Source organism: Idiotropiscis lumnitzeri, chromosome 9 (genome assembly GCF_059441095.1).
Source record: "Idiotropiscis lumnitzeri isolate Australia: NSW breed Sydney's pygmy pipehorse chromosome 9, RoL_Ilum_1.0, whole genome shotgun sequence".
Lineage (NCBI taxonomy): Eukaryota > Metazoa > Chordata > Actinopteri > Syngnathiformes > Syngnathidae > Idiotropiscis > Idiotropiscis lumnitzeri.
In genome coordinates this window covers 13651007-13676530 of record NC_142399.1, presented here as the reverse complement: position 1 = coordinate 13676530, position 25524 = coordinate 13651007, and the positions used below count along the sequence as shown (strand labels likewise).

Below are 25524 nucleotides of genomic sequence, written 5' to 3'. Positions count from 1 at the left end.
TCTTGATGTGTTAGGAGAAACTCACCGTGGGTGTCCGTCAATGTGACAGCGAAGCGTGACGGGGGATGAGCTTTCAATTTCCACTTCTGAGATGGGCTCCTTTAATGTCACGCCACCGCTTTCCAACCCTGCAGAAGCAGAAAGAAAAACGGTAACGATTTCAAGTGGGAGGATGGACAGACAAGAAATGTTAAAGTCCTTGTCAGTGTGATTCATTGAGTTAAACCGTCTCCTGTTATTCATTGACAGGGGATGTGCGGAACACAGAATTCTCAAGTACCTCCCATCCGGATGCTGTAAGTCACATATATAAGTGGGACTGTCAATAGTGAATATTAAAAAGATTAAATGGGAAGAAATTAGGAACGAATAGAAATTACAATATCTGAAAAATCACAATTCAATATTTTTCTGAAATCGTTCAACCCGACATTCAAAGCTTTGCCCATAGATGCTTACACAGATAGCACTTTTCTGGTGTTTCTGTTGCCTTCATCTACACACTCTAAGATTTTCTGATGCTGACATTTCTACGGCCTGGGGCTGACGAGTATTAGCAGCCATCACTCTATTATCTATTAAAAATGCATGGCATAACCTGAGACCACAGTGGAGAGGCGGCTGGAAGCAGACTGCCGACAAAAGGCAGCAGAGGCGCTGCAGGGAAACCTGTCAATATGAATATGCTTTCATTTAATAGCCTCAACCCACAATTACCTGGAAGCCATACAGCACTCCTTGACATTATCTCAAGAGAGGTTACCAAAAAGCTGTGCACATACGTTCGTGTTTGCATGCTGTGATGAGTGAACGCTGCAGTAAACCAGAGGAATTATACAAGTCTTCAAGCATGCTTGTTGTGTGCGCATGTCTGAAAGTGTTTGACAAGTATGCTAATTGTGCGTCTCAGTCAAGGTTGCTCCTGTGAAGGGGAGCGAAACCCGTACAACGACCTCAGGCCAGACACACTGAACATTTAATGGTGCAAAGGAAGCCTAAGAATTCTAACAAAAACAGATGGGGTAAACACCAGTGTCAGAATGAGTTAAATGCACAATGACTATCATCAGCATGTCGGACTGAGTCAAAGCTTGTTTGCAAATAAAGGAGGCCGTTCAAACTTGCCCAGAACAACAGGTGGAAGTCTGATACAGGTGGTATACAGCTTCTAACACTTTCCTTTGAGTCAGTGTTCATTTTTCGGAATGACATAGCGTCAGGAGCAACTGGAGGTTCAGTACCTTCCTCAAGTATACTTTGACATGGTCAAAGTTGACTGGGGATCAAACTCACAATCTCTAGGTTGGGAAATGACCATTGAGCCACGCCACCCCTATTTAAATGGTCACATGTAACTTATTTCTCATATTCATATTTGCCTTCACTCAACTGTTCCTACAAGGTTGGGGAAGCACAAAATTGTCCAAAGTATCTCAGTATAGTGAACTGAGGCCAACTCCGTGATAGATTGATTGTTATGTTCCAAGAGCGTCATCCTATAAAGCCAAATATGCAGCAAGCGTGTGCATGTCGAGGAACCATAGCCCACCACTGACCTCTGTGAACCGAAAGCCATTCACAATCACAATAAACCATTGACACATTGAGCCCGATTCCGCCATTCTATTATTTTGGTTCTCGCTTGAACGACATTTCTTGACACTTGCACATTCTACCACTTAAGTCCTTTGCTCAGATTTCTCCAGCTGTCCAATTGACCAACAGAAGGCAGTCTTTCATAACCTATTAAGAGGGACACACACTCGCTCATAATCTGTCTCAGAATGCAAGACAAAGTGTCTGAGTGAGTGTGCGCATGGCCTTAAACACCATAATTAAGGCTGTCTAATTAATATTATGGCGGAGAGAAACAGAAAGTCAGATCAACTCAGAGATGATAGAGCAATTGAGACAACATCACAGTTAAGACAGGAGTGTGCGTGAGCTTGTTAGTTGTCATCTGAAAAAGGCATGGCAGATTGTGCTACACAGGCAAGGTATTCTTAGGTGTTTTATTTGACAGGCAGTACCATATGTGTATGGAAATGCAGGCTGAACTCCTACTGTGAAACGGAGAGGCAAAAAAAAAAAAAATTAAGCCCAGGGAAAAGTGTAGTGTCAGATTTGATCAGCTGTGCTTGACAGAGGCCAACAGGCCGACTCTTCAAATTCAATCAACACAAGGAGATGATGTTGCTGTCACATGGTGGAGCACAAGGGTGAGGCTGATGAGCAGCTGCGTGTCGTCAACTCACATGAAAATGCAAAATATAAGTCGGGGGACAGACGGAAAGGATGAAAGCTAGTGGACTTGCGATGAGTAAGGATGTTTTAAGAGCACACACAGCTCCTAATAAAATGTAGGGTAGGAACACTCCATGATTAGCGCAGGATGGCGTGTGTGTTGACTTAGTTAGCGGGGCTCAATGCAGGCTTGCATGGAGTGCAAAGTGATCGAGTACGTCTCTAAATTGCCAATGCACGCAACAGAGTTCCCAAACATTTGTCTGTCTGCATGTTGTTCTATGGCATCAGGCGAAATGTCGCCTGCAGGACCAACAAACACGCTGACAAAGACAAAAAGGACGCCTCTGATGGACGCGCTCTCGCCATGGAGACCCAATGACCGGTTAGGTCAAAGGGACGGAAGGGGGCTGAACCCCTATTAGTGAACACAGAGGGGGATAATTACTCTGAATAACTCTCAACTGACAAGATTTGCTTACCCACCATTGAGAGTAAGACAAATTAACCTTCTCCCTCTCGCCAGAGACTGCGGTGGGGGTGTCGGGGGATAAAAATCTACGTGGTACAGTATATGTAGACCACCCTGCCCCTCCCCCTCTAGCACATATTTACTCGTATGCACGCAAAGTAGCATACACATGAGTGAACACTCGAGCAGAATTAGAGCCAGAGGGGGTCTTTAAAAGCTGCGTGAGGCTTTATCACCCGTTAAATGTATGTTGGGGAAATATGAGAGCATTTGTCATAACATGGTCTGATCTATGCGAAGCGATCCACAGAGAGAAGCCAACCTGCACTTCTTGACAGAGACAAATGAGTTGATGCACAAACACAAGCATGGCATACAAATTAATGCTGGGGCATTTATAAAGCTACTTTATGATATGAATCGGGGAACATTAAAATTGCACACTAAGAGGACACAGTCAGATTGTAACCGTCAACTTGCATATTTTCGGGAATAATTCAAATTTGTCATGGTTTACAACACAAGGCATTCATTTTTACTTTAGGGGTCTTAAAGTGGACTGATGGTTGAGATTATGTTTGACCTTGAAGGTTTCACTGTACAGGACTACACTGCAGTGATTATTAATCTCTACATGTCAGTTTGCACAGCAGCGCAAAGGTACTGCTGGTCAAAATCTACCAACATTTACAATGGAAGATTAGGTGTTCTATTTTTGACATGTATTCTTATTAGTCTAATGGCAAGCAATCTGTTTGAAATTATTATGCAAAAGGCTAACCAGTCATGTGTAAATATTACTTAACTCATTCGCTACCATTGACGGATATAGACGTACTTTCATTTTACCTGGGCTGGCAGTGAATGAGTTAAGAAGGCCTCGAAGACAGCAATGTGTGGCAACTGTGTTGCAATGGCACGTCAGCGGTTTATCTTCAAAATTGTAGCAGTCTTCATTGTGCATTTGCTTAAAAAAATGGTGTAGATTTGATATGCATATAGAGATTACAGATTTATCACTGGCATTTTCACAGGAAACACTTTTTACATATCTGGAAACTGTTGACAAAAAAAACACTCTGTGGCAGTGAAACTATAATGTTTGACATCCCACAAAATCTATGATGTGCCCCGTCATCTACGTCAAACGAAAAGAATGAAATTGGCCAAGTGTTTTGGTGATTTGGGTGGGCTTTTAAACTGGTTTACTCTTTAAACATATTTACACTATGTGGGTAATGAACTTCACGGTTCAAAAGGTATTACTCTCGTCTATATACAAATGGGGGGAAAAAAAAGCATCTGTCAGCCATCCAATGCACGAATATGCTAATGCCACCAGATATGGCTGCTGACTAAAAGCGTCCTGAGAACTGGTGTTTCATGTCCTACTTTGCTGAGCTTTCTTAACACATTAGATAATCGTAAATTGCAACACATTAAAGCTCATTCTTTAACATTACAGAAGTGTTCGAAAATTGATGAGGATTTCTTGCCAATGACATGGAGTTACAATATAGAATTGAAATAAGCCTTTATTGCTTACTGGGTATGACAGAACGTTTGCAACTAGGAGGTCTTGCTTTATTGCAATCATCCTTTGAAAACTGGCGCCTGACACGCCCTAATAAATAAAGACAAATTCTCAATTGAATGTAGTGAGGAAAAGAGGAAATGTAATTATTGCAAAGGGAGGCACAATCGTAACGACAAGCAACAAAGGCTGCTCCACTATGTGACCAAGATATTTAAGCCTACATTTTTATTTCTAACCTATGATGTTCGGCTCTGCTGCTAATGAAAATGAAGAATGTCCTGTGTCTGCTTCTGAAGATTCTCTCATGACAAAAAAAAAAATTGTGACAAAAGGGGCTGTCGTTGATCCAATGACAACTAAGGTAAAAGCCTCTATGTGGCGTCTAGAATAAAGTCACAAGGGAAAAGTGTGAGTGATGCAACACTCCTAGCAACAAGAAACACATGCTTGGTGGCACTAATATCCAGTTTCATTGGGCAAAGGAGAGGAAACCTACAAATAAAAGTGAAGCCATTCTCTCTGCTTTTTAGCTACCACCTACACTGCAATTTCTGCCTTGCTTCTCTGACCCACATACTAGACGCACATCCACTGTGCCATCATGAAACCCTGTCAACTGGTCATTTTCACACAGGAAAGCAATGGAACACTTACATTTAATGTTGAAGGAGGCGTTAGTGGAGTGGCGCACCTCCCCCACGGCCGTGTTTTCTGCCACACACTCAAAATTCCCTGCGTCCAATTGGCGGTCCACGGTGATGAATTTGAGATTGCTGCCCTCCTGGTGGCGCCTATCGTTGTTTTCCAGCCGCTGCCCGTTGTGGAGCCAATGGTAAGTAATGTCAGTCGGATCGCTGACCTCACAGCGAAGCATGGCGCTACGGCCATGCAAGGCATCCTGAGATTTGGGCTCCCTGGTGAACTGGATGGCAACAGCCTGGATGGATAACACTGAGAGGGGGAAAAAAGAGCGATAATAAGTAACAGGACCAATTGAACTTGTGTAAGAATGTTTCAACATTATCTGAACGAGAGGGAGGGGGGCGGGGGGGAAGGTGGCCATTTATGAAGCCACGAGTTCTCCAAATCTAACACGCAGCAACGCAGTCATGTGCCATCAGTTTGCAAAGCTCGTTCTCAAACGTGACACCAAGTGTCGCACACACATCCTCACGCGCACTTGAATCTTTCATGACGCATCTACCAGAACTGTGAGATAGATGCATTTTTTTCTGCTCTATTTAACCGCATCTCACCGGAGGGAACGAAAAGACTGAACCCTGAACCAAAGCTCCAAGAACACGATACAACCACTGGCATTTTTTAACATCCTACAATATTTTCCATGGTAGCGGTTGAATTAGATTCACTTGGAACAGAGTATGTGAATTGAACGAGTCTTGCAGACAGTGTACATTTCACTTTACTAATATACTTGTCACAACAATAAGTACAGCCACACAATATAATGAGATTCAATGCAATCTGGATCTGCAGCGAGTTTCAAGATTTACAATATGTAATGTACTTTATATTATTGCAGAGGCGGAAAACTTTATTTAGCTACATATTAGAACCATCCCTCAATGTCAAATCCAGTTGGTGTTACTATGTCTGAACTCGAGTAGTAATCTCTCTTCGTGTTCCAACACCTACCACAAAGGACCTCTATAATCTTTCAAGGCAGTCCTCATGTGTTAGTTAGCATACCTGATGTCAAGTTTGTTATCATAAGGAACGGTCCACTGCTAAGACTTGATGAAGCGTACCGCCAGCAGTGTGTGGGTGTTGGCGTGTTATGGGGGAGGGATGCGTCTCCACATATTGAAAAACTGGAGAGCGGAGCCATGCCACAGGAGGAATCTTCCAATAATGTTAAATCAAAGAGGTTGTTGAAGCCAAGGGAATACCTCCATGTTTGACCCTCACCAGCTCTCACAACCACAGTGGCCTCTCCCTCATCACATGAACACACTCACTCAAAGCCAAATCTGCAAGAGAGTTGCCAGCAACTTTGGTAAAATAATCTAAAGAAAGACTTGGATGAAATGATACAATGAAATGAGTGGAGCAACAGCAAATTTGAGTAACCGATTTGTGTTGATTAAATTTACAGAAAAATATATTTTCTGAAAATGGCACAAATATCATAGTTGACATATAATCTAAAAGGTAAGAATATTTTTGCAACGGTAGCTCTCTTCATTATTCCTACTTATTTTTCATGTTCTTATTGGGTAGGCAAAATACAAGCGTTCCAGTTCATGCATTTGCCTCAGCACAAGAGCTGTGAAGCAATAAAGCCCTTCAGCGACTTATTTCCGTGACACCGTTTGGTATAAAATGCAAAAATAGCTGAGATACTTTTTTTGGCATTCAGGTCTGGCAGACAAATGGGCTAATCTTTGTGGAGGTCACAGTCTAGTGCGTTTTTCTTCAGTGGCAACTAAAGTTTGGCAGGCTGATGTACAGATACCACAAGGACACCCGTTGGCAGATAATTGACTCTATAAGGCAACATTTCTCCCCTTAAGTTGCGCCATCTGTGAAATTGCAGTTATGCCAATTTAGAATTTATATGGTTATAACAAAATTGCTAGAAAATCTTCTGACACAAGATTCAATATCAATGTGGTGGCAGACTTTCTTTGGACCGGGCGGGCAGTGGGCCGCATACATGAAAGAACATAAACTAGCAGTACTTCCTGTTATTTATTATTCAAGGCTGAAAACTATTTTGTTTTGAAAAGTCCCGTTCCTTCCATCTATGATGGTCTTTTGATGCATGTCAAAATGCTAATTGTCTCGGATGCATTACGCTAATATCAAACCCTCAAGCAAGCAAACTGAGTAAAAAACACAGGCCACGTACGAAGCCCGCTTTGCACAATATGTGACGAGTATCAGCCCCTCCCCTCCCCGGTAGCGGGTCCGCAAAACTTATGGACTTGTATTAACCGGTCCGTGAAAGAAAAAAAAAAATCATGTGGACCATTAGTTTAAATAATAACATTTGAAACAAATTGTTTTGTGATGAGAGGGAAAAAGAACTAAAATGACATTAGAAGGCATATATAAAAAAATGTTTCTGGCTCATGCCTACGGTACATAGACTAGACAATCATACCTTCAGCATTTGCCATACACCACACGGGCCGAGAAACAGGAGTTCATAACTATAATTATCTCTTGACCCATTAAAAAAATATTTGCTCATTTTCCTCATCAGTAACGTACCATCCTGAGTTTCAACACGGTGTTTGGGCATCCAGCCACGTACAACTCTCTTAAGAGGCTGAAAATTTGATCTGTGTAAAACTAGGAAGAGTCAGCCTGCTAATATTTACTTCAAATAACAACAGCACAGCCTCAATGCCAAGCCCGCTGTTGGATTGTGCAACAGCCAAGTCCCCCAGGCTCAGCCACCTTGGCAACGTTTTTTCACATACTCTATGATATTCTGAGTGCTGTTTTGAAATGCCGTGGAAGAGCTGTGGAATAACATTTACGTCATACGTGTTGACGTAATGTGTCTTTGTGTATGTGAGTGTGCGCTCCTGAATGCACAAAGAAAAAGACTTCCGGGAAAGGTCCCAGCACAGACAGACGGCACACCAAGATGAGGTGTTTATGTCAACCACATGATGAGTGAGGAGAGGAGGAGAGTGATGAGACGTAGAGAGGCACCGTCTAACACATTTGAGGATGTCTGCCAAGTTCAAAGGGCTGCGGCTGAAACCAAGAAGGGCAGGTCTTTCTAACTCACCGAAGCCTCGCCTGTTTCATCGGGACACTCAGGAATGTACTTCAAAAATAGACACATAACATCAAAAAAAAAAAAAGTTTTTCCTTTCATCCCATTTTAACCAATTTTGACTCATGAGATTGCGGTCCAACTTCAGCGATACACAACTCACAACTGCTGCATCAGTGAATAAAATGATTTTCTCTTTGGAAGTGCAACCAGATCGAAACCTGCAACGTGTCTCATGCTTTCCCACTGAGCACACAGGGGGAAAAGGAATGCTTGGACTGAGTGCACAGAGGGACACAAAAAGAGATAAGGAAGACAAACAACAGCTCAACTTCTGAGGGAGCTTCAAAATGAGGGGAGTTGAAAGAGAAATGTTGATTGATAAAGCGGAATCGAACTAGGATTGCGATAGGCAATCTTTTGAATATTGTGAAAACGAGCTCGCACAATGCAGGAAAATTGCAAGTAGAAATACAATTCACAGATGTCGTTCACATTGTTCTATGAAAAGGTGGATGTTAATGTTTAGCATGCAGTTGACTGGGGGAGAAAAAGTAATACACGGATGTCTATATAAAGTCAAGTGGAAAAAAAGTCCGTTTCAATTGCACAGGGATATTCTCACTCAGCATCGAGCCGCTTTCCCCAGTTGAGGATTGGTGACATCTCCAATTGATGTGTTGCCAAAACACATCACAATTATATATTTTTTGCCTTCAACCTGTTTGAGCCATTTCTCCAGTCACTTCAAAAAAATAAAGTCACCATGGTAAAAAATAAGCCCCAACTAGAAGGTTTATAATTAACCGAGACCAACCCTACTGCACGTGTAATGTTATCTTAATACGACTTTTTCTTTCCGCTTTATGGACTGAATAAACTTAGCAATTTTATTATATGAGGTGAATATGAAAATGCTAAATCCTTACATCAAAAACAAGATTCTGGATTTGTCAGTAACAAAATGCGCAAAATGTTTTTTTCTTTTTTTTTTTTTAACCAAAGTAAAACCAGATGTTTACAAAAGCTTTATTTTGGTTCAACGCAAAGATGAGTCTGCTTTCATGGATGACTACAAAAATCTGATATTTACTGTTGACAATTGTTGATTTTTTTTCATTGATTATCAAAATGATTTTGGATTCATTTGATGATTGTTAATTAATTAATTAATTAAGTATCGATTCAAATGGTGGGAAAATCCCGCATTTGTTGAAGAAAAATGGCCGTCAAGTACTGCAGCTGAAGCAAGTAAGCAAGTCTTCAACGAGAGCAGTTAAAGGGTGCAACACTACTGATCACAGCTCATTGGGGAATTGAGGGAATGCAACAATGCAGAAAACAAAGTCGAACAAGAACGCACTTTTTTTTTTTTTTGTATTTTAAAACCGAATCCAATTATTTGTAGCAAACTGATAGTAGAGCGATAGTTGCATCGAATCAAAATAAGTCAACGGGTGGTTGAGTGACAACTTTAAGATGCCTCGGAGGCCACCCATGGAACGACCCCCCTTTGTTTCCTTAATCTGCTGCTATGGTGACCCAAAGCTCAGAGAATTAATGGATGGGAAAATTGGCTTTGCAACTACAAAAGCTGAGTGGGTACTCCTGGCTATTATATGGATCAATATGCACTTTTCCTGGAAGTGTTTACAATAATATACTAATGCACCGGTGAGAGAAGCAGGTCCTATGCAATATTAACGTCCAGTCCAATGAAGGTAACTGACGACAAAGTGGAAGTAAGGAAGTAGGTTAAAAACTGATGGCTGATGCTGAGAGGCTGAAATGTCTGCGCACAGGGATTCTCCTCTTCGATTCACTGCGCCGGTGACCCCATTAAGCTTGCTTTTGGCTGTCTGAAATATCTGGTGGAAGTAACCTTCAAGTCGGCTCGATGCATGAATTCGCTGTAGAAGGATCAGCATGAGTCAATATCGAGTTTGGTGATGCCCGTTATCAAACATTAGCGGAAGTTGCTGAGTTCATGTATCTGTAAAATTGCACGGCACAGCAAAAAAATAAATAATAAAACAGCATGGAGGGAATGTAAGAGGATGAGTTTGTGTCAGGTCGTGTTAAGTTTCCCTGTAAAGTGCTTGATTAAGTTTTTGTTGGATATTGATTCACGATGACTACAAAGGAATGTGTTACAGAGCGGTGGTTGGGGAATGAGAGCAAAAGTTGTTTGAAGTACAGTGGTTTGTACAGAAAATAATCAGGATGCAGGCAGGGGATTGATTCCCCCTTCAATGCCCATTGCGCGTCTGACTAAAATCTAGGGGGAAAGAGCAGAGGAGAGTTTCCCAGTGACAAGATGTTGGAACATAGTCTGGCTTCACAGAAATGAGCCATGCTGACTGGAATAACCACCATCGCTGTCCTCTGATATTTATCTCAAAGACATGAAAGTCACTGGAACGCCGTTCTAAAAGCCTAGCACATTCCGCCGATGTTTACACCAGCAGCAGCAGTGATACAAATCCCGTCAAGCACCAAGAATAGCAATCATTCCCAAAGATTTTCTGTCAACGATAATGAACGATGACCAACAATTATCACGTTTTCATTTTTCAGAGCATTCTTCAAGCATCAGCGGAATCAATATCACTGGATAAAATGACAGCACGAGACCAGACAACATAACTTAACTGAAATGCAAAAACAAATGGAACCTGTTAGCAAATCCTAAACATAAAAAAAGAGCACATAATTAGACCTCTAGACCTCACCTCTATATTCAACTAATCCAAGAACGACATAAAATCTTTCAAGTACTTAATTGGAAGGCTGAGGCAAACATCTTTGTTTGTTTTATGCCTTTTGGGAGGCTGGAGAGGGGCTTTTACTGTGAGCACTGGACGGAAAAGATCCTCTCCAATTTTCAGAATGCACGTAAACGCTAATGCATATAGCTCTGGGAACTATTTGCTCTTTAAAAGCATCCACTCTGGAAGCTGAAGTGCCAGGAGCAGCAGATAGGACAGTGAACAACATGGTCAAGGAAGGACAACATCGACTGCCTGTGGCAAATTTATTCTAACTGGAGCACTGAATGATGGGGCAGTGCTGTGTTGAATCAGTGAAGTGAAAGTTGATTATAACTTTTGTAATAGTCAGACATTTTGCAAAATGCAAACTTCTGCTACTGCACTGGAATGCAAAGTAAACAATATAATAATTTGAGTTGCAGGATAATAATGTGAAGACATTTTATGTCGATTTGGGGCGTAATCAAATTTTGCCTGGATGACGGACTGCACTGTAGTTTGACATCCGTAACACCAGGCAAGAGCAAGATCGTTTTTGAAACCTAAAAGGAAAACTTCAGAAGGAAATCAGTGATTGCTTCATCCCCAGATAAAAGATTAATTGCAGTGGGGATGAAGAGTAACAGCGTGGGAGGAACTGGAGCCTACTGGCAGACCTTTCATGGCGTGACAGTTAACCACTGCGTGCGTGTGCGCGTACTGTACAGTACATCCGTGCGTGTGTGCGTGACAGTTGACAGTTACCTGTTTAAATATTCCGGTGGAAAACCCTTAGACCAACATAAATAGGTACAATTACCTAAACTTAGTTTATATTGTTAGCCATAGAAAAATGTTTGCTTGAAATATATTTGGACTGCTCTCATTAAATTATTCTGCTAAAGTGCTTTTTTTTTTCGACCACCAATCTCAAGCCACTACTGCAGTTCGTTGCAAAGCCGAGTGTCAACATTGGCTTGGTACTTCCTGCACGAAGCTCACAAAGAAATCACCAGAGCATGAAGCTAAAATGTAGCGCAAACAAAAGAGGTCAGGCGTCCTTATTTATCTTGACAGCAGAGACGTTTAACAGGACACAATCAGACCAGGTACAATGTCTCAGCCAAGCCATTGTGACCAAAGTGACAGTTCGGTTCAGACTCAATCTCAGTCTGCTCTCATTATTGACCTTTGTGGGCTTTAAAAAAAAAAACAGAGGGTACCGTTAAATCTGAGCTGATTTGCCGTTCTAAAGATTGCACTGTTCATTTTAATTGCCACATCATTAAAAGGTAATAATAATTTATATATATTTTGCAATTTCACTTATACATATTAATTGCTTCATTTCAACTGTCTGGAATCGACTTAAAATTGAGTGCACTACTTGGCTGGAAACAGAAGAGGCTCAGTTGAATCAGTGTCAACTAGGTTCAGATCTAAAGAAGAACATATCAGCCAACACCTTCATCCACTTGGACCACCTGCTATGGGACCACTCCTCTGGGCAAAATTATTCCATTCAATACAACAAGCTATGATATTGGGACCGGAACAGAAATAAATAATAAATCATTTGAATTGGCTGAATTTCGACGCAGCTTTTGTATTGGAAGTCATTACGATTTCAAAGGTTTGATAACTCACAAGTACGGGACCTGGAAAGAGCTTGGAGTAGATGAATGTAGCTCAACCTTGAACAATGAAATAGTTCAAAGAAAATATATAACAGAACAATTCCCAGCTGCCTCAATCCAGAACATGCTGGTAGTATTTCAAATCTGTAGGAGACGCCGCTGTGTTCATACCACCTCTCCTAAAGGGAAATTCAATTGAAAGAGGCCAATTTCTTAAGAGTGTCACGGGTATGCATACCTGTTCCCAGATTGCAATCCATGATCTTATTGTACGAGGTAATTGCACTGGGTGAAGTGATATGCTTCTGGGCAAAAAAGGACAAAGCTTATTATAACGTAGCTAAACGGGGGCGCTTTAATTTTTTGCATGGTGTTCTCCTTTTTACCAGTGACAGCAGGTGGCGGCCTCTGCACCATACAAGACAAAGTTCCCAACTCCCTTGCTTATTACCCGGCAACGCTGGCATGGCAACCAGTATGCAAGCTCTCCCGATGGACCACCACCATTTTGTTTTGCTCTTGCTCAGAAACCCTAATTTGTATTTGATCTAAATTCAGACAGTTGTAGATAATAGAAAACCTGACAGTGACAGTCGAAACATCGTGTTTGCAATTCTTGTTTGTGAGTGGATTTATTTCTCAGAAAAACACCTGAAGTGATATTTTGACAGATGTATGTCACCACTGCAACACCGTTTTCAAAGGAGGACCCACCCATCCTTCCGCGCCTTGCCATGCCTGAACTGCTCACTTTTGGAAAAGAGGAAGCGTTTCCACATTGTCTCCATAACAGAAACAAAAACTTGAAGAAAAAAAAATACTGATGTAACATTGTGCAGAGGTGGAACAGGCGTCAGTCAAGAATTTCGTAAGCACGCTGGGAGGCGGTAAAGAGCATTAAAGTGTTTGTCAGGCTGCACCTATAGAGAAGATAATCAGCCCAAATTGAAGTTGTAAATGTAAATTTGTGTACCTCATGAAACACAGAAGATTGCAATCGCAATACTATGTTAGGCTACTGTGTTTCTGACTGAGGTATAAAGTAAAGGAAGTGGCTGCCGATGTAACAGCCACACATGAAGAAACATTTCATAGCAAATATGAGCACGTCGCTCATCATGTTGCCCTATTGTGTCCCTCCACACCTGCCTTTATAACTGTCAAGCTGAATGTCAAAGCGACGTCTAAAATACAGTTTTTACTGAGGCTGACCAGATTTCAACACCCGCTCATAAGAGGCCAACTGTTGAAAAACAAGCGGGCTAATTCTTCCCAGAGTAGCCTTTGAGTCGTGAGGACAGAGGAAGGGTAGGCAGGTTGTGGGGCAAAGTGGAGCAAAGAAATTTGACAAAGAAAAAACGAATAATGGCATTTAAAAAAATAAATTGCAGCATGCAGAGATGTGTTCCTGAAAGGAGCTATGGGTATTATTACGGTACCCAAGCCTTCTGAAGTAGGCGCCATCCTGCAGCACTGCTTTTTTTCCAACCGTCAATTTTGGAAGCAATTATTAGATTAGGCTGGATTAGGTTTTGCTCAGGTGAGGAAGACTGGGCTGTGTCCCGTCTCTTAGGGTCTTAAAAATTTGGCACTAATCTGATAATGAGGCTGTTTAGTGGGAACACAGAAGAGAAAGGCTACTATCCCTCCTCGTCGGATTTTTTCAACAAAAATAGTTCTACACAAACAAGAAAGGGCTGTTTACTCAAGTAAGTGTTCAAACTATCTTGCAAATGGCCAGAGCAAAATTTAACAGAGAATTTAGGATAAAACAAAATATAAACCACAGTAATTTCGAACATCTGTGACCACGCTCCACAATATTTCCAAGAATATAAGCCAACGGTGGAAGATTAATGTGTCGTGGAGAAGAGACGTTCTGCCATTTGCATCCAGGCTAAACACACAAGCCTGATAGATGTCATGGACCAAAGAGTCCACTTTCAAGTGGGCTCTTTAAGAATCAAAGCTGATTGCAAGATTAGATTTGTCTTTGTAGGGTTTTGGACAAAGTCTCAACAGTGTAATATGACCGATATCAAATATAGCAGAGGGAAGAAATGGCGTACAGTTCAAAAGCATCCTTGTTCTTGAAAGGGTCGGCCTGTGAATCCATGGACAATCTGGTAAGTTTGATATGATTTGGAACACATTATTTTGTGATAATATGCGGTTTGTTTTAACGCCAGACTGAGCAGCTGATTATGTCACATCATATGACATTATTTGTTATGTTCACTGCTCAAGGTATTTTATTTCCTTTTTTTTTGTTCCTGTTCAAATATGATGCTGGAGAAATATAACCACAAATGGGGTTGAGTGGTAGGTGAGTTTGGGTGGAGCTTCATATTTTCTGTTTAATTAATTGTTTATCACTGTTTTGTGTATCATATAAAGCCAATAGAAAGATGTTTAAAAAAAAAAAGGATCCCTTGTAAAAGTATGATATAGGTACAAAGAACCTTGATGGTTTAAACAGAGCTCCCCTGCATGACCCAACAGGCGTACAGCCATTTAGTTTGGCAATGCATGTCCAGAGTCATTTTCCCTGTCATTATAGGACTTCATGAATGAAGTCAAATCTCTGCTTTTAGAAGCATATGGCTGGAATTTTTTTTTTTTTGGGCCGTCAGTGCTGCTCTGTTCTCCGCAGGCGGTGTTGGCTGATACCTTCGCCTACTTCAGTTATGTCCAAGCATGAGCCCTAACAAAGAATGAGATAGGAAACTAGCATCTTCCTCATAATGCCCTTGACACACACGCACACACATTCCTGAAATCTAGCCAATAGACATTGGTGCCACCCTCTTTAGTGCCTTTCAAGCCCACTTAATCCAAATCAAACATGCACAGATGTTGACGCTGGCAGGGGGTAAAGTGACAAACCTGGCATCCAGGTTGTTTCCAGTCAGCTCTTTGGTTTTACTTTGCTTGCACAAGTTTGACAACCATGAGCGAGTGGAGCGTGGTCTCCAAACATTATTTAGTGGCAATAAACTATTTCCTAAATTCTACTGTGAATAAACACCTTGTGACAATGTCTATTAGTTAACTGATTTTGGGACTAAAAATAAATTATGTTTTCTCTTTCGCCAGAGCGGTGGATAGACAATCACAAAATAAAAAAATATTTATAAATAAAATGAAAGGAGGGCGGTAAGGCATTTGAATCTTTTGCAAACAATTCCAAATGTGCAAGATACCATCAATCTAAAAAGAATAATCACTTTGCAGGTGTGAAAAAGACTTAAGGGATCGCACACAAGTGTGATGACAAAATGTGTGAGGAAACCATGAGTATTTTAAGTTTCAAATACCACTTTGATACCTTTACATTTTATGGTTGGCTGGGTGTGCTGCGATGGGGGACTTTCCACATTTCCAACACCTCCGATCATTTGAATAACAGTGGTAGGGAGCATGATGCAGCAGACCCCCTAACATGCCTTCGCAAATACCTTTGAAAGCTATCTTTGTATTAGCATACTGAGAGCGGCATTCGCTCCACACATCAGTGGGCAAGGTCGAAGAATAGAAACAAATATCGAAAAGTACAAAATGAAACTGGGAAAAACATAAAAGAGAAACAGTCAAAATATTCTGAAACAAATCTTAACGTTTTAAAGAAACACAGTCAGGCTACCTTATAGGAGTATATTATTATCAACAATTATCCAAGCACTTATAGATTCCGTTTCTTGGCAACGTGCGACACTTATCGCATTTCCACCCACTCAGCTCGGGACGGACACGGCCAAGGTGATTACGTCGGTTCTCTGAACGAGTGAAGGGCTCAGCACTCGCCTTTCACACCCTTGACAGAAAAGCACGTTTTGTTCACAGTGCAAACATGACAGAAGCGAGACAGCTCCTATTCTATTAACAAAAACCACAATTATTGTTGGCTCGCTTCTTTTGATATGTATCTAGTGGAGGAAAGCTCAAAATAAAAAGACAGATATAAAAAAGTGTTGGGTTGGTTAGAATTAATACGGCACAGCTTAAATGGGGTGGTGTGTCGTACGAGGGATGATCGGGGCGATATCCGTATGATCAACAAGATACTCTAATTTAGAACAGATGTTTGATTTTCTTAGGCCTCAGGTCCACTGAGGTTTCTGTGTTGGGATTAGAGCGTTGCTACTCGGCTACTGACAATCGAAAATTTGGCCGACCTGCTAACACCTACATCAGGCCATAAGAGAATTATAATAAGCAACAAGGCTGCAGTCGGCAGGTTAATTATCGGACCATAGAGATTCACCCTCAAATGCGGCTCCCTTTACAGATTTTGTCAGTTCTTTCTTGGAAACAGCCGTCATCAGTGCAATGTGTGACTGTTTCATGTATGTGGAGCACTGCGATTGGCATTTAACAGAAGGTCAAGTATCATTAAATTGAAACTTCGGTGCCCTTGGAAACTGCAGTATCCATCCATATAATGGTCAAGCGGATGATTCCTGTGTGCTTCTGTGAATTGGGTTTAAAGATTTGAAAACAACGTCACAGAAAATATAGTAGGACATGAAATTGAGAGTTTTAAGAGATCCTATATCCTCTCAAAGTAATTTTTAAAAAACAATATATATATTTTTTTTTTTGTCAGGAATGTCTGTGGTCCAGTTACGTTTTTTTTTCTTTTTAAATGAAGGGGAACAAATCGATGTAAGACAACTCCAATTCTACACCCACCAACACCCTAATCATATTCCAGGAATTTGGGAAATGAGGACCGCATTGTAAAAGGATACATTCACACATCAACAACAACACGGTGGCTTCCTGTCCTTGTAAATGTAGACAGCACAAGAAAGCGTTGAAGCCTGACTGGCACAATGACCTCCCTCTGAGTATGCTGTCACTCACATTCTGGGAAGAGAGCTCTCGCACTGCAGGAGATGGCCCAACCCCTCCTGAGACTTCACGAAATGACACCTTTACAAGCTCACACACTCTGAGGCCACTAATTGGCTTGCCATGACTGTGTGTGAATACTAACTGGACGAGGGGGAAGCAGCTGTTGTTATCAGCAGCTACCGCAAATGTGAAAGGCCACAAACAAGACAAGGAAGCAAAAGGGGGAATGTCTATATGCTTGTCTGCCTGGATGGAAGAAAAGGATGGAGTCTCACACTAAGCGACCCACATGGACAACTAATTATGTGAATATGAAGGTGGAGCCCACTTCCTCTTTCTGTAGGCTCCACCCATGTACTTTTCTAGGAGTATGACTGCAGTTTCCTGTTGGATTCCCCACAACTTCTATGTGGAAGATTACTATGTTGCTGTCAGTCGGAATCATCCGCATCTTTACCCATCACCCAAAGGGAAATCAGATTCTTTTTTCCCTTCCAAAGTAGAGATGTCAACGTTTCCCCACATTGGTTAGTTGGTGACATGCCCAGATATGTATGACAGGCTGCCTTAGTGGAAGAAGTAGAGGCTTTTATGGAGTCTGCCATCAAAGTGCCAGTTGTCCAAGAGAGGGAAAATCTAACTTCACCTAACTGTGACTAAAAATGTAAGACAGGAATTTATAAGATAAGATAAAATTCCCTTTATTAGTCCCACAATGGGGAAATTTGAGGTTCAAACCCAGGCCTCCTGGGGAGACTGGGACCGGAACGCGGCGCCTTAGACCACTCGGCCATCCTGGCAGCAACAAATCTCATTTAGCTCAGTATAGCATGTCTCACCTCACCTCACCTCGGGTAGCATCTGTGCAGCCCAACCTCTTTTAAAAGCATCTTCAGAGTGCATTTTTTGGGGGGCTAACATAAAAAAAAAAACTCAACAAAGCTTCATCTAGTTGAACCCCAAAAAAATATGTGATGGCTTTAAGAGTATCTGCATAGAGTCAAAAACAAATGTAAATTTCCTAATTGAAGAATTTTGAAATGAAAATGACCATGATCAATAGTTTTTATTATGTATTTATTTATTTTTGCTTACTGGTCTCCGTATGATCCTCCTGCTGCTACGGGCTCATTTTGGCTGTGTTAATGCCAAATGTGCAATATTGATATTCTAAATGTCTTAACCACGAGACCTTTGCCACCATGGGAGTGCTGGCTCCCCCTGTGAACCTCACGGACCGGCTCAGAACTCACTGCTTCATTGCCTGTAAAATAGACACAGTGGCCTATTTATAAGGAGGATTAAGAAAAGAAAAAGTCAGCAGGGGGGCTTTTTTATCTCTGCCAACACTCCCAGCCCAAGGGAGAGAACCCATTCCTAACACAAAACATCACATACATGTAGCCTGACGTGATCAGTGGCTCAACACAGAGCTTTCTGGGTTCAACATTTGCAAAGAACAATGTTGGGAGGTGCATGCATTTTATGTAAGACGGCGGCATGGAGAAAATGTTCAAGATAACACCATCCCAAAAGTGGCTTCTGGGCACTGTGACATCATTGGAATGTTGAGATGTAACAAGATATTGGAAGGGTGTGTGGTGACATGTACCAAATTATTTTCCAACTCAGGTGATAATAAAATAAATGACTCTTATAGTAGTGTTATCATTACTTTTTACAGGTGGGGTAAGGTTTGAGTCTTGGGTCGTGCTATCACTACGTCCGATCTTTAACTTTTTTTATAGCTTGAGCTTTAAAAGGTGCAAAGCAAACCCACCATTTTGCGACCACAATCAGGAATAATTATTACTTACCCATCAGTAACAATTAAATAGCAGATGTGCACCATCGTACATCAATGGTGCCTTTTGACATGGAAATCTAACCTCAGGCTTTAGACACACTTTAGCATGCCTTCTACCACCAGAAAGTTCCACTACTTAGCAGACAATCAATGCATGAAATGCAGAACAATATTAGAGCAACTTACAGTGTCAAACAGGAGTAGCAGAGTAATATCACCCCTGTCGCCAAGCAGACAACCAGTAACACTCATCCGTCTACTCATCTGGTCTAGCCCATGGACCCAGACTAACAGCGACACAGCTTTGGTGTACTTCTTCTGTAGCAATCATATTGGATACAAGGTGGGGTGGATGAGGCATTAAGGTGTGTAACATACATCCTCTCTAGATAAGGCAGGACACGTGGGAAGAAGAGGAGGACATCAAAAAGTCTTGAGTAAGGACTTGGACACTGACACCGGTTTGTTTTCACCACGCATTTTATAGGGTTGTATTGATCCACGGCGCTGTGCAGCTTGAGGTCTAGACTGAGACACGCCCCTCTAATGGCCAGTGGAAGAATGAAGAGATGGCAAAAACTGTACCATGAGAAACCTACAGTTTAGTATTTTTATGTAATGCAAGTAGAGAAAGTAAGAAGAAGAAAGTAAGAAGACATTTGTTTCATAATTTGTTTTAGTTGTCAGTATTTTTTGGGAAGGCAATGTTAAAAAAAAAAAAAAAGGATTCATGAGTATTCATCATGCATTTCTGCCTGCCCCAGGAGCAGCTTCCAGGCATTTCCATGGCAACCACAGAACAGTGACCCTCCCTCCTGGGAGATGATGGCAAAGGTCAATTAAGGATAATTTATTTTTGCTGGGGAAAGTGATGATCTTCCTATCTTCAAGTGGCCAGCCAGTATGCACACTCTGGAGAGGATGCTTCCCCCCATCCCCCTGCCTCGATTAACCATTTACATATTCTTTGGGTTGTTGTATTTTCAAAATGTGTGGGGTAGAGCAAGAATTCCAGTCGAGGGATTTAGAAAAATAAATATTCCAACAATAATTGTCTGGGAAAACTGCCTGGCCTTAACCTCAATATAACCTTTGATGACGTAAATATGAACAGATCTCCCACATCACATCACAAGGAGTTGGAGGCAATATCCTCTGCCGGTGAGGCAACACTCCAAGGGTTTAAGGCCAACGGTGTCAGTGAGGGCCAACAGTGAGATGGTTTCAGGCCATGGGAATGTTAAGGATGCATTTGACAAAGCCGCAACACTAAATTGACTTAAGACCCCAAGCCAAGGCACGAAATAAGGGGGGTGATGAGTCTTTACCTCTCAGCACTCAAGTGTTTGTCAAAATCAAATCAAAATCAGCACAAACATACCTATGTACCATACAATGCAATCCGCCAAATTCAGGAGATACTATGTGCCCAATTCTGACAAATGACATTTACTGAAGAGTTATTTAGATGCTATCGGTGGCCCATTTCTTTGTGCTAAGGGGATTAGCACCAGTGTGCCGGGTGCTGAAAGGCGCTTTTGTGCCTTGGATCTTTAGCGAGATGCTAGTGAAGTTCAGATGCCTGTGTGGAGGGTGTCAGTTATCAGGGATCCTGCCATGCCTTGCTAATCGTTGGCTCCGCCGGAAAACTTGGCCAGTCTGTTTTATGCCAGCCTCAAGAGTTTGCTCAAAGTAAGGGAGACAATGATAGGTATTCACGGCGAGAACCAGTGCACCGGCAAGGATCTCTACTTGAGGGAGCAGCGTATGCGTGTATGGCCAAGGCCAAGGTTGGAGGGCTCAACCACAACTGCCTGAGGCACTCTAGAAATCGCCCAATTTTTTATTTATTTTTTCTCAACGTGAAGCTCAACAGTGCGGACACTATGTTAAAGTTGAATTTAGTAGTTGTTGCTTTGGTTACCCATTTCAAATCCAATATTGGTCCCACCAAAAGTGAGTGTCAAGTTAGGGTACTTTCTGGCCCAGTGCTGTTAATGCGCAAAAACAGTCATTCATTTTTATTCACCCAACTGGTTCTCCACACGAGGGTCGCGGGCGTGCTGGAGCCTATCCCAGCTGTCTTCGGGCAGTGGGCGGGGTACACCCTGAACTTGTTGCCAGCCAATCGCCGGCCACACATAGACGAACAACCATCCGCTCTGACACTCATAGGGCCAATTTAGAGTGTTCAATCGGCCTGTCATGCATGTTTTTGGAATGTGGGAGGAAACGGGAGTACCCGGAGGAAACCCACGCAGGCACGGGGAAAACATGCAAACTCCACACAGGAATCCCTAAATTGGAATTAAACCTTGCACCTCTGAATTATGAGGCCATCGTACTAACCAGTCGCCCACCGTGCCACTATGACAATTTAGCAAAATAAAATGATAACGCTTATCACTCCATACCATGACTGTCCAAGTGACAATCCACAATAGAAGGACAAGACAAAAGGAAAAACTATTCACAATTTGTCATACAAAACTGCTACTGCCCTAAATAGAAAACAACGACATCAAATCCTTTCATAAAACTTTTTAAACACAGTAATAGGTTATTCCATTCCATGCAAACATCGTTGTTCCAAAATTAATGAGGAATTTCTGCAGGGTACACGAGTTAATGCAAAAGTAGGTCACAGAACAATGCATTCACCAAATATGAGCACGGCTTCACCCTTCCATCCCTTTCCAAGTCTGATGCTTTAATTAAATGTAGGAGAAAGAGAAGATAAGCAACAATGCTAATTAACAACTTGCGATGCTTGTTGATGAAGATTAAGATTGGGGAGTAATGACTTAGTGTAGCTAAATGAAAATTTTTTATTTTTTTTTAATGATGAATTAATTTGTGTAGTCTCCAAGGTGGGAGAAGACCTCCTTTCCACTCCACTGGAAAGCAGATATGCTGAGGTGCAATCGTAAATGCTTGGCCGCAGCACTTCACAGAGCTGCATATCATCTCCTCCTCAGGTGTCCTGTTGTTCTGCTGGCCGAGTTCAGTGGCTGGGACGACCCTTTGCCAGTGATGTGGACACACACAATCTACCCCTTTCAGAGTAACAAAGAGCTCAGAGATTGTTGTCTGCTGTGTGTGACAGTCAAGCAACTGCTCGTCTTTTTTTTTTTTTAAACGTTTCAGCTGGAGGCCAAACTTAACCTGCTCACATTAAAATTAAGGATACTGTACACAAACATGTTTATAAAGAAGTCCAGTAATGATCAAGCTTATTGGCGTTGATGGCACGAAAGAATTTGAACGTCTTATTCAGTGAGCAAACGCTGCAGACACGGCATGATTGAGAAATCCATGGCGTCCCAATAACAAACCGCAGCGCACACACATTTTGGCACCGCAGCGGAATTTCGCTTGGTCCCATCCCCACGCTATGTACAATGCCTCTTTAAAAAAAAGGAGCCTTCCAGATGAAAGGAGTCGAGTTAATTGCCTTATCTACAATAGAAACCACCCTGCATGGACTACCCATTTCCCCCAGCAATCAGGAATCGCTTCCCTCCAGGTACTTGTGAACAAGGCGTGGGGTCGCACTTATGTGGCATCACCAGCAGACTCTGGCTGTCATCAGCTAACCTATTGGCACGTCGTGTCTCGAATGACTTGTTACAACAAGCATGTAGCGGGTAATGAAACCAGTGAATGTCACATGAAACATTTACATTACTCCGGTTGGTTGTAAACCCAGAACATCCCGTCTTTGCCCTTCTCTCTGACCGAGAACAACAAACCACTATGAACAATAATTACACGGTGAGAAGCGTGGTTAAGCAACTATGCTCGTGAGCAGTCCTAGGTTTTATGATTACAGCACAATAATTTGAGCTAATTACTTCCTGCTTTACACCCCCCATCGCATGCGGGTTGTGCACACAGAATGAACAATGTTTTGCTTTTCCCAGGATTTAGGCTGAGGGGGGTAATGAGGGAGGGAAGCGGGTGGGGGTTGATGAAGAAGACGGGCTGTCTGGCTGTCTTGAACTCTCTTAAAGTGACTCGCGAGGATGTTTGAAATGTGCATGAACTGTGAAGGAAGTAAGTCACAAATGTCTGTCACGGGTTCATTTGTATGTACACCACAGCCTCCTTTTGTACCGGAGTAAGATGTGTTGAGGCGCGCTCCTCTCATCCTCCATCAGTGAGCTACAATTTACACCCCCCGCCCATATACCCCTCTTTCAGACATGGAGAATGAGCTCTCTACAGTTGTTCTACACAGCCTTGTCCACATGAATATTGTTAACAGCTCACTCAGAGTGGGCTGAGTAGCACATATGACATACCAACATAGTACTTGTCGAGCTGAAGAGGGAGATTGCCATGCACTAATAAAAAATGTGTAATTACCGAGCACCCCTGGAGAAAGGAGTAGAACAAGGGAACATGTGAGGTTGGCTTTGCCTGAAGTCACATTAAGCACGATGTCACACCTACAGTATGCATACAGTAGCTCGGGATTTGGCAAATCTTGTGAGACGTACTAACATCTACATCCAAAACTGAAACATTGCCTATTAGTTAAGAAACTTTAATGAGGGCAACAATTTATTCCTTATAAGTAGGGCTGGGCGATATGGCCGAAAAGTGCATCACAATCTGTCATTCCTATCGGTCAATATATATTAGAACACGACAATAAAATACAACAGTGGACCCCAACCTTTTTTCCGTCTACATAACTTTTGTGGACCGGCAGCGGAGAGGGGAGGGGGTGTCGAGGGCGGTTGAGGAGGGGTCTTGTGGTGCCGGCCGCGTAGTGTGAAGATTGCTTGTGTATTACATATTTGCGTAATGCGACCTGGACAATTAGCATCTTGACGTGCGTCAACTGCTATTTTTTTCTTTTCTGTGCAGCCCACCCCTGGTCCGCGGGCCACTTTGGACCGTTACCAGGGCGGGTACTTGGGGACCACTGCAATACAATACAATACAATACAATGCAGCACCTCGGGGTTGTTAAAAAAAAAAAAAAATCCTGATTTATTTTATACACAACATAACTGAATATTTAGTCCAAAAATCTTGTCTTCCTTATGTTTAATAGTTTATTTTTTTCCAGACAATGGAGGTTCTTAATTTCCCATGACTAGTTTTGACGTGCAACTGATGTCTTCTCTGGGAGCACGTGTAGTTGCACGTCGAAACTAGTCAAGGTAAAAAGTAATTGTTGTCTGAACAAATGAAAAAAATCAACTATTTAACGTAAAGGAGAAAAGATTCTTTTTTGTTTTTAATTCTAGACCAGGAAGTGATGCCACCTGAAAGTGATCGGATGATCAAGAGGATTTCTTAAAGCTCCAGAAGATACACTTCTTCAACAGAAGTGTACTAACAATTTTATCCAAACGGGTATTTTGTTCATGTAAGTGTACAACAGCACATGGCAACTGAAAACAATCTCAACACCAGTTATTCCAATCCATGAAGTGACACACAAGTGCATCCATCGCCTAATACGCATGATAATCCTGCAGGCTTTCCTGTAAGGAAATTAGAACTGGAGCACTCAGTTTCACTTAACTCTATTCTTATGGGAGTATTTTATTTTATTAAGGAGGCGTGTTTTGATACAGGGAACAGCTGTCGCCACAGTCGGAGCTCTACGAATGGGCCTTTGGGGTGCATTCACGTGAAATCTATGACCCATAAAACCTGATGTGTTTGAATTTCTAGACTTCACTATACATTTACTTTCTGGTTGATAAAGCCAATGAAAATATATAAACATCAAATTTCCCCATTTTGGAGAATCCTGGGTTCAAAATGCTTGAACTGATGTGTGATGAAGACGACTGCACAAGCTTGTTGGTGAATTAGCCTCATGCGACAACATGAGAGACTGAAAACGAAGGTGGTGAAAAATGTTTACGGTTGTTTAAGGTGTTTGACAAAAATCCATCTGAGTGACATCTTTCTTTGTAAAATGTAAACGCGATAACGTGGAGGCATGTGGCTGATAAAGCAAAGTGACCAAAATACGGAGATATTAATTTTTGTGGCTAAATCTAGCTGTTGGGCCCTTTAATAGGTACACTTTGTAGTCCGTAAATTAGGGTTGCGATATTATTAAAAGTGATAAATATACATTTGTTTGTGGGTGTAACTAGCACACCTGCGGTGGTAATTGCTTGATGAACTTATCAATCGATGAATAAAATAGGGCACAATGATATTTTCTGAGGAGAATTGAAAGATAATTCCTTTTCAAAATGATGTCATTATTTTTGTTCCAATATCATCAATACATCAGTAGCATACAAAACAAATACAGTTCAAACAAAACTCTAAATTAGCGCCAACGTTTCTAGAAAACATATTGTCCTGAAAAATGGGACCTATTTACTAGTTTTAATGCCCATCAACAGATAGCAAGAACAACTCAAGTCTTTTGACTCGTCCACACTAGCCCGAGGCACCCCAATGTAACATAAATCGGTCTCGCCAA

General features: G+C 41.8%; 1 protein-coding gene across 2 annotated transcripts in view; it reads right to left on the bottom strand.

Moving 5' to 3' along the window:
- Nucleotides 1-25524, bottom strand: part of ptk7b (protein tyrosine kinase 7b) — a 63749-nt gene that overhangs the window by 18184 nt on the left and 20041 nt on the right. For both annotated transcript variants that reach the window (XM_088305481.1, XM_088305482.1), the window contains 2 exons: nucleotides 4908-5204; nucleotides 26-128 (listed from right to left, as the gene is read on the bottom strand). In XM_088305481.1, coding sequence (XP_088161607.1) covers nucleotides 26-128; nucleotides 4908-5204 — 400 coding nt within the window. The remainder of the gene's footprint in view (nucleotides 1-25; nucleotides 129-4907; nucleotides 5205-25524) is intronic.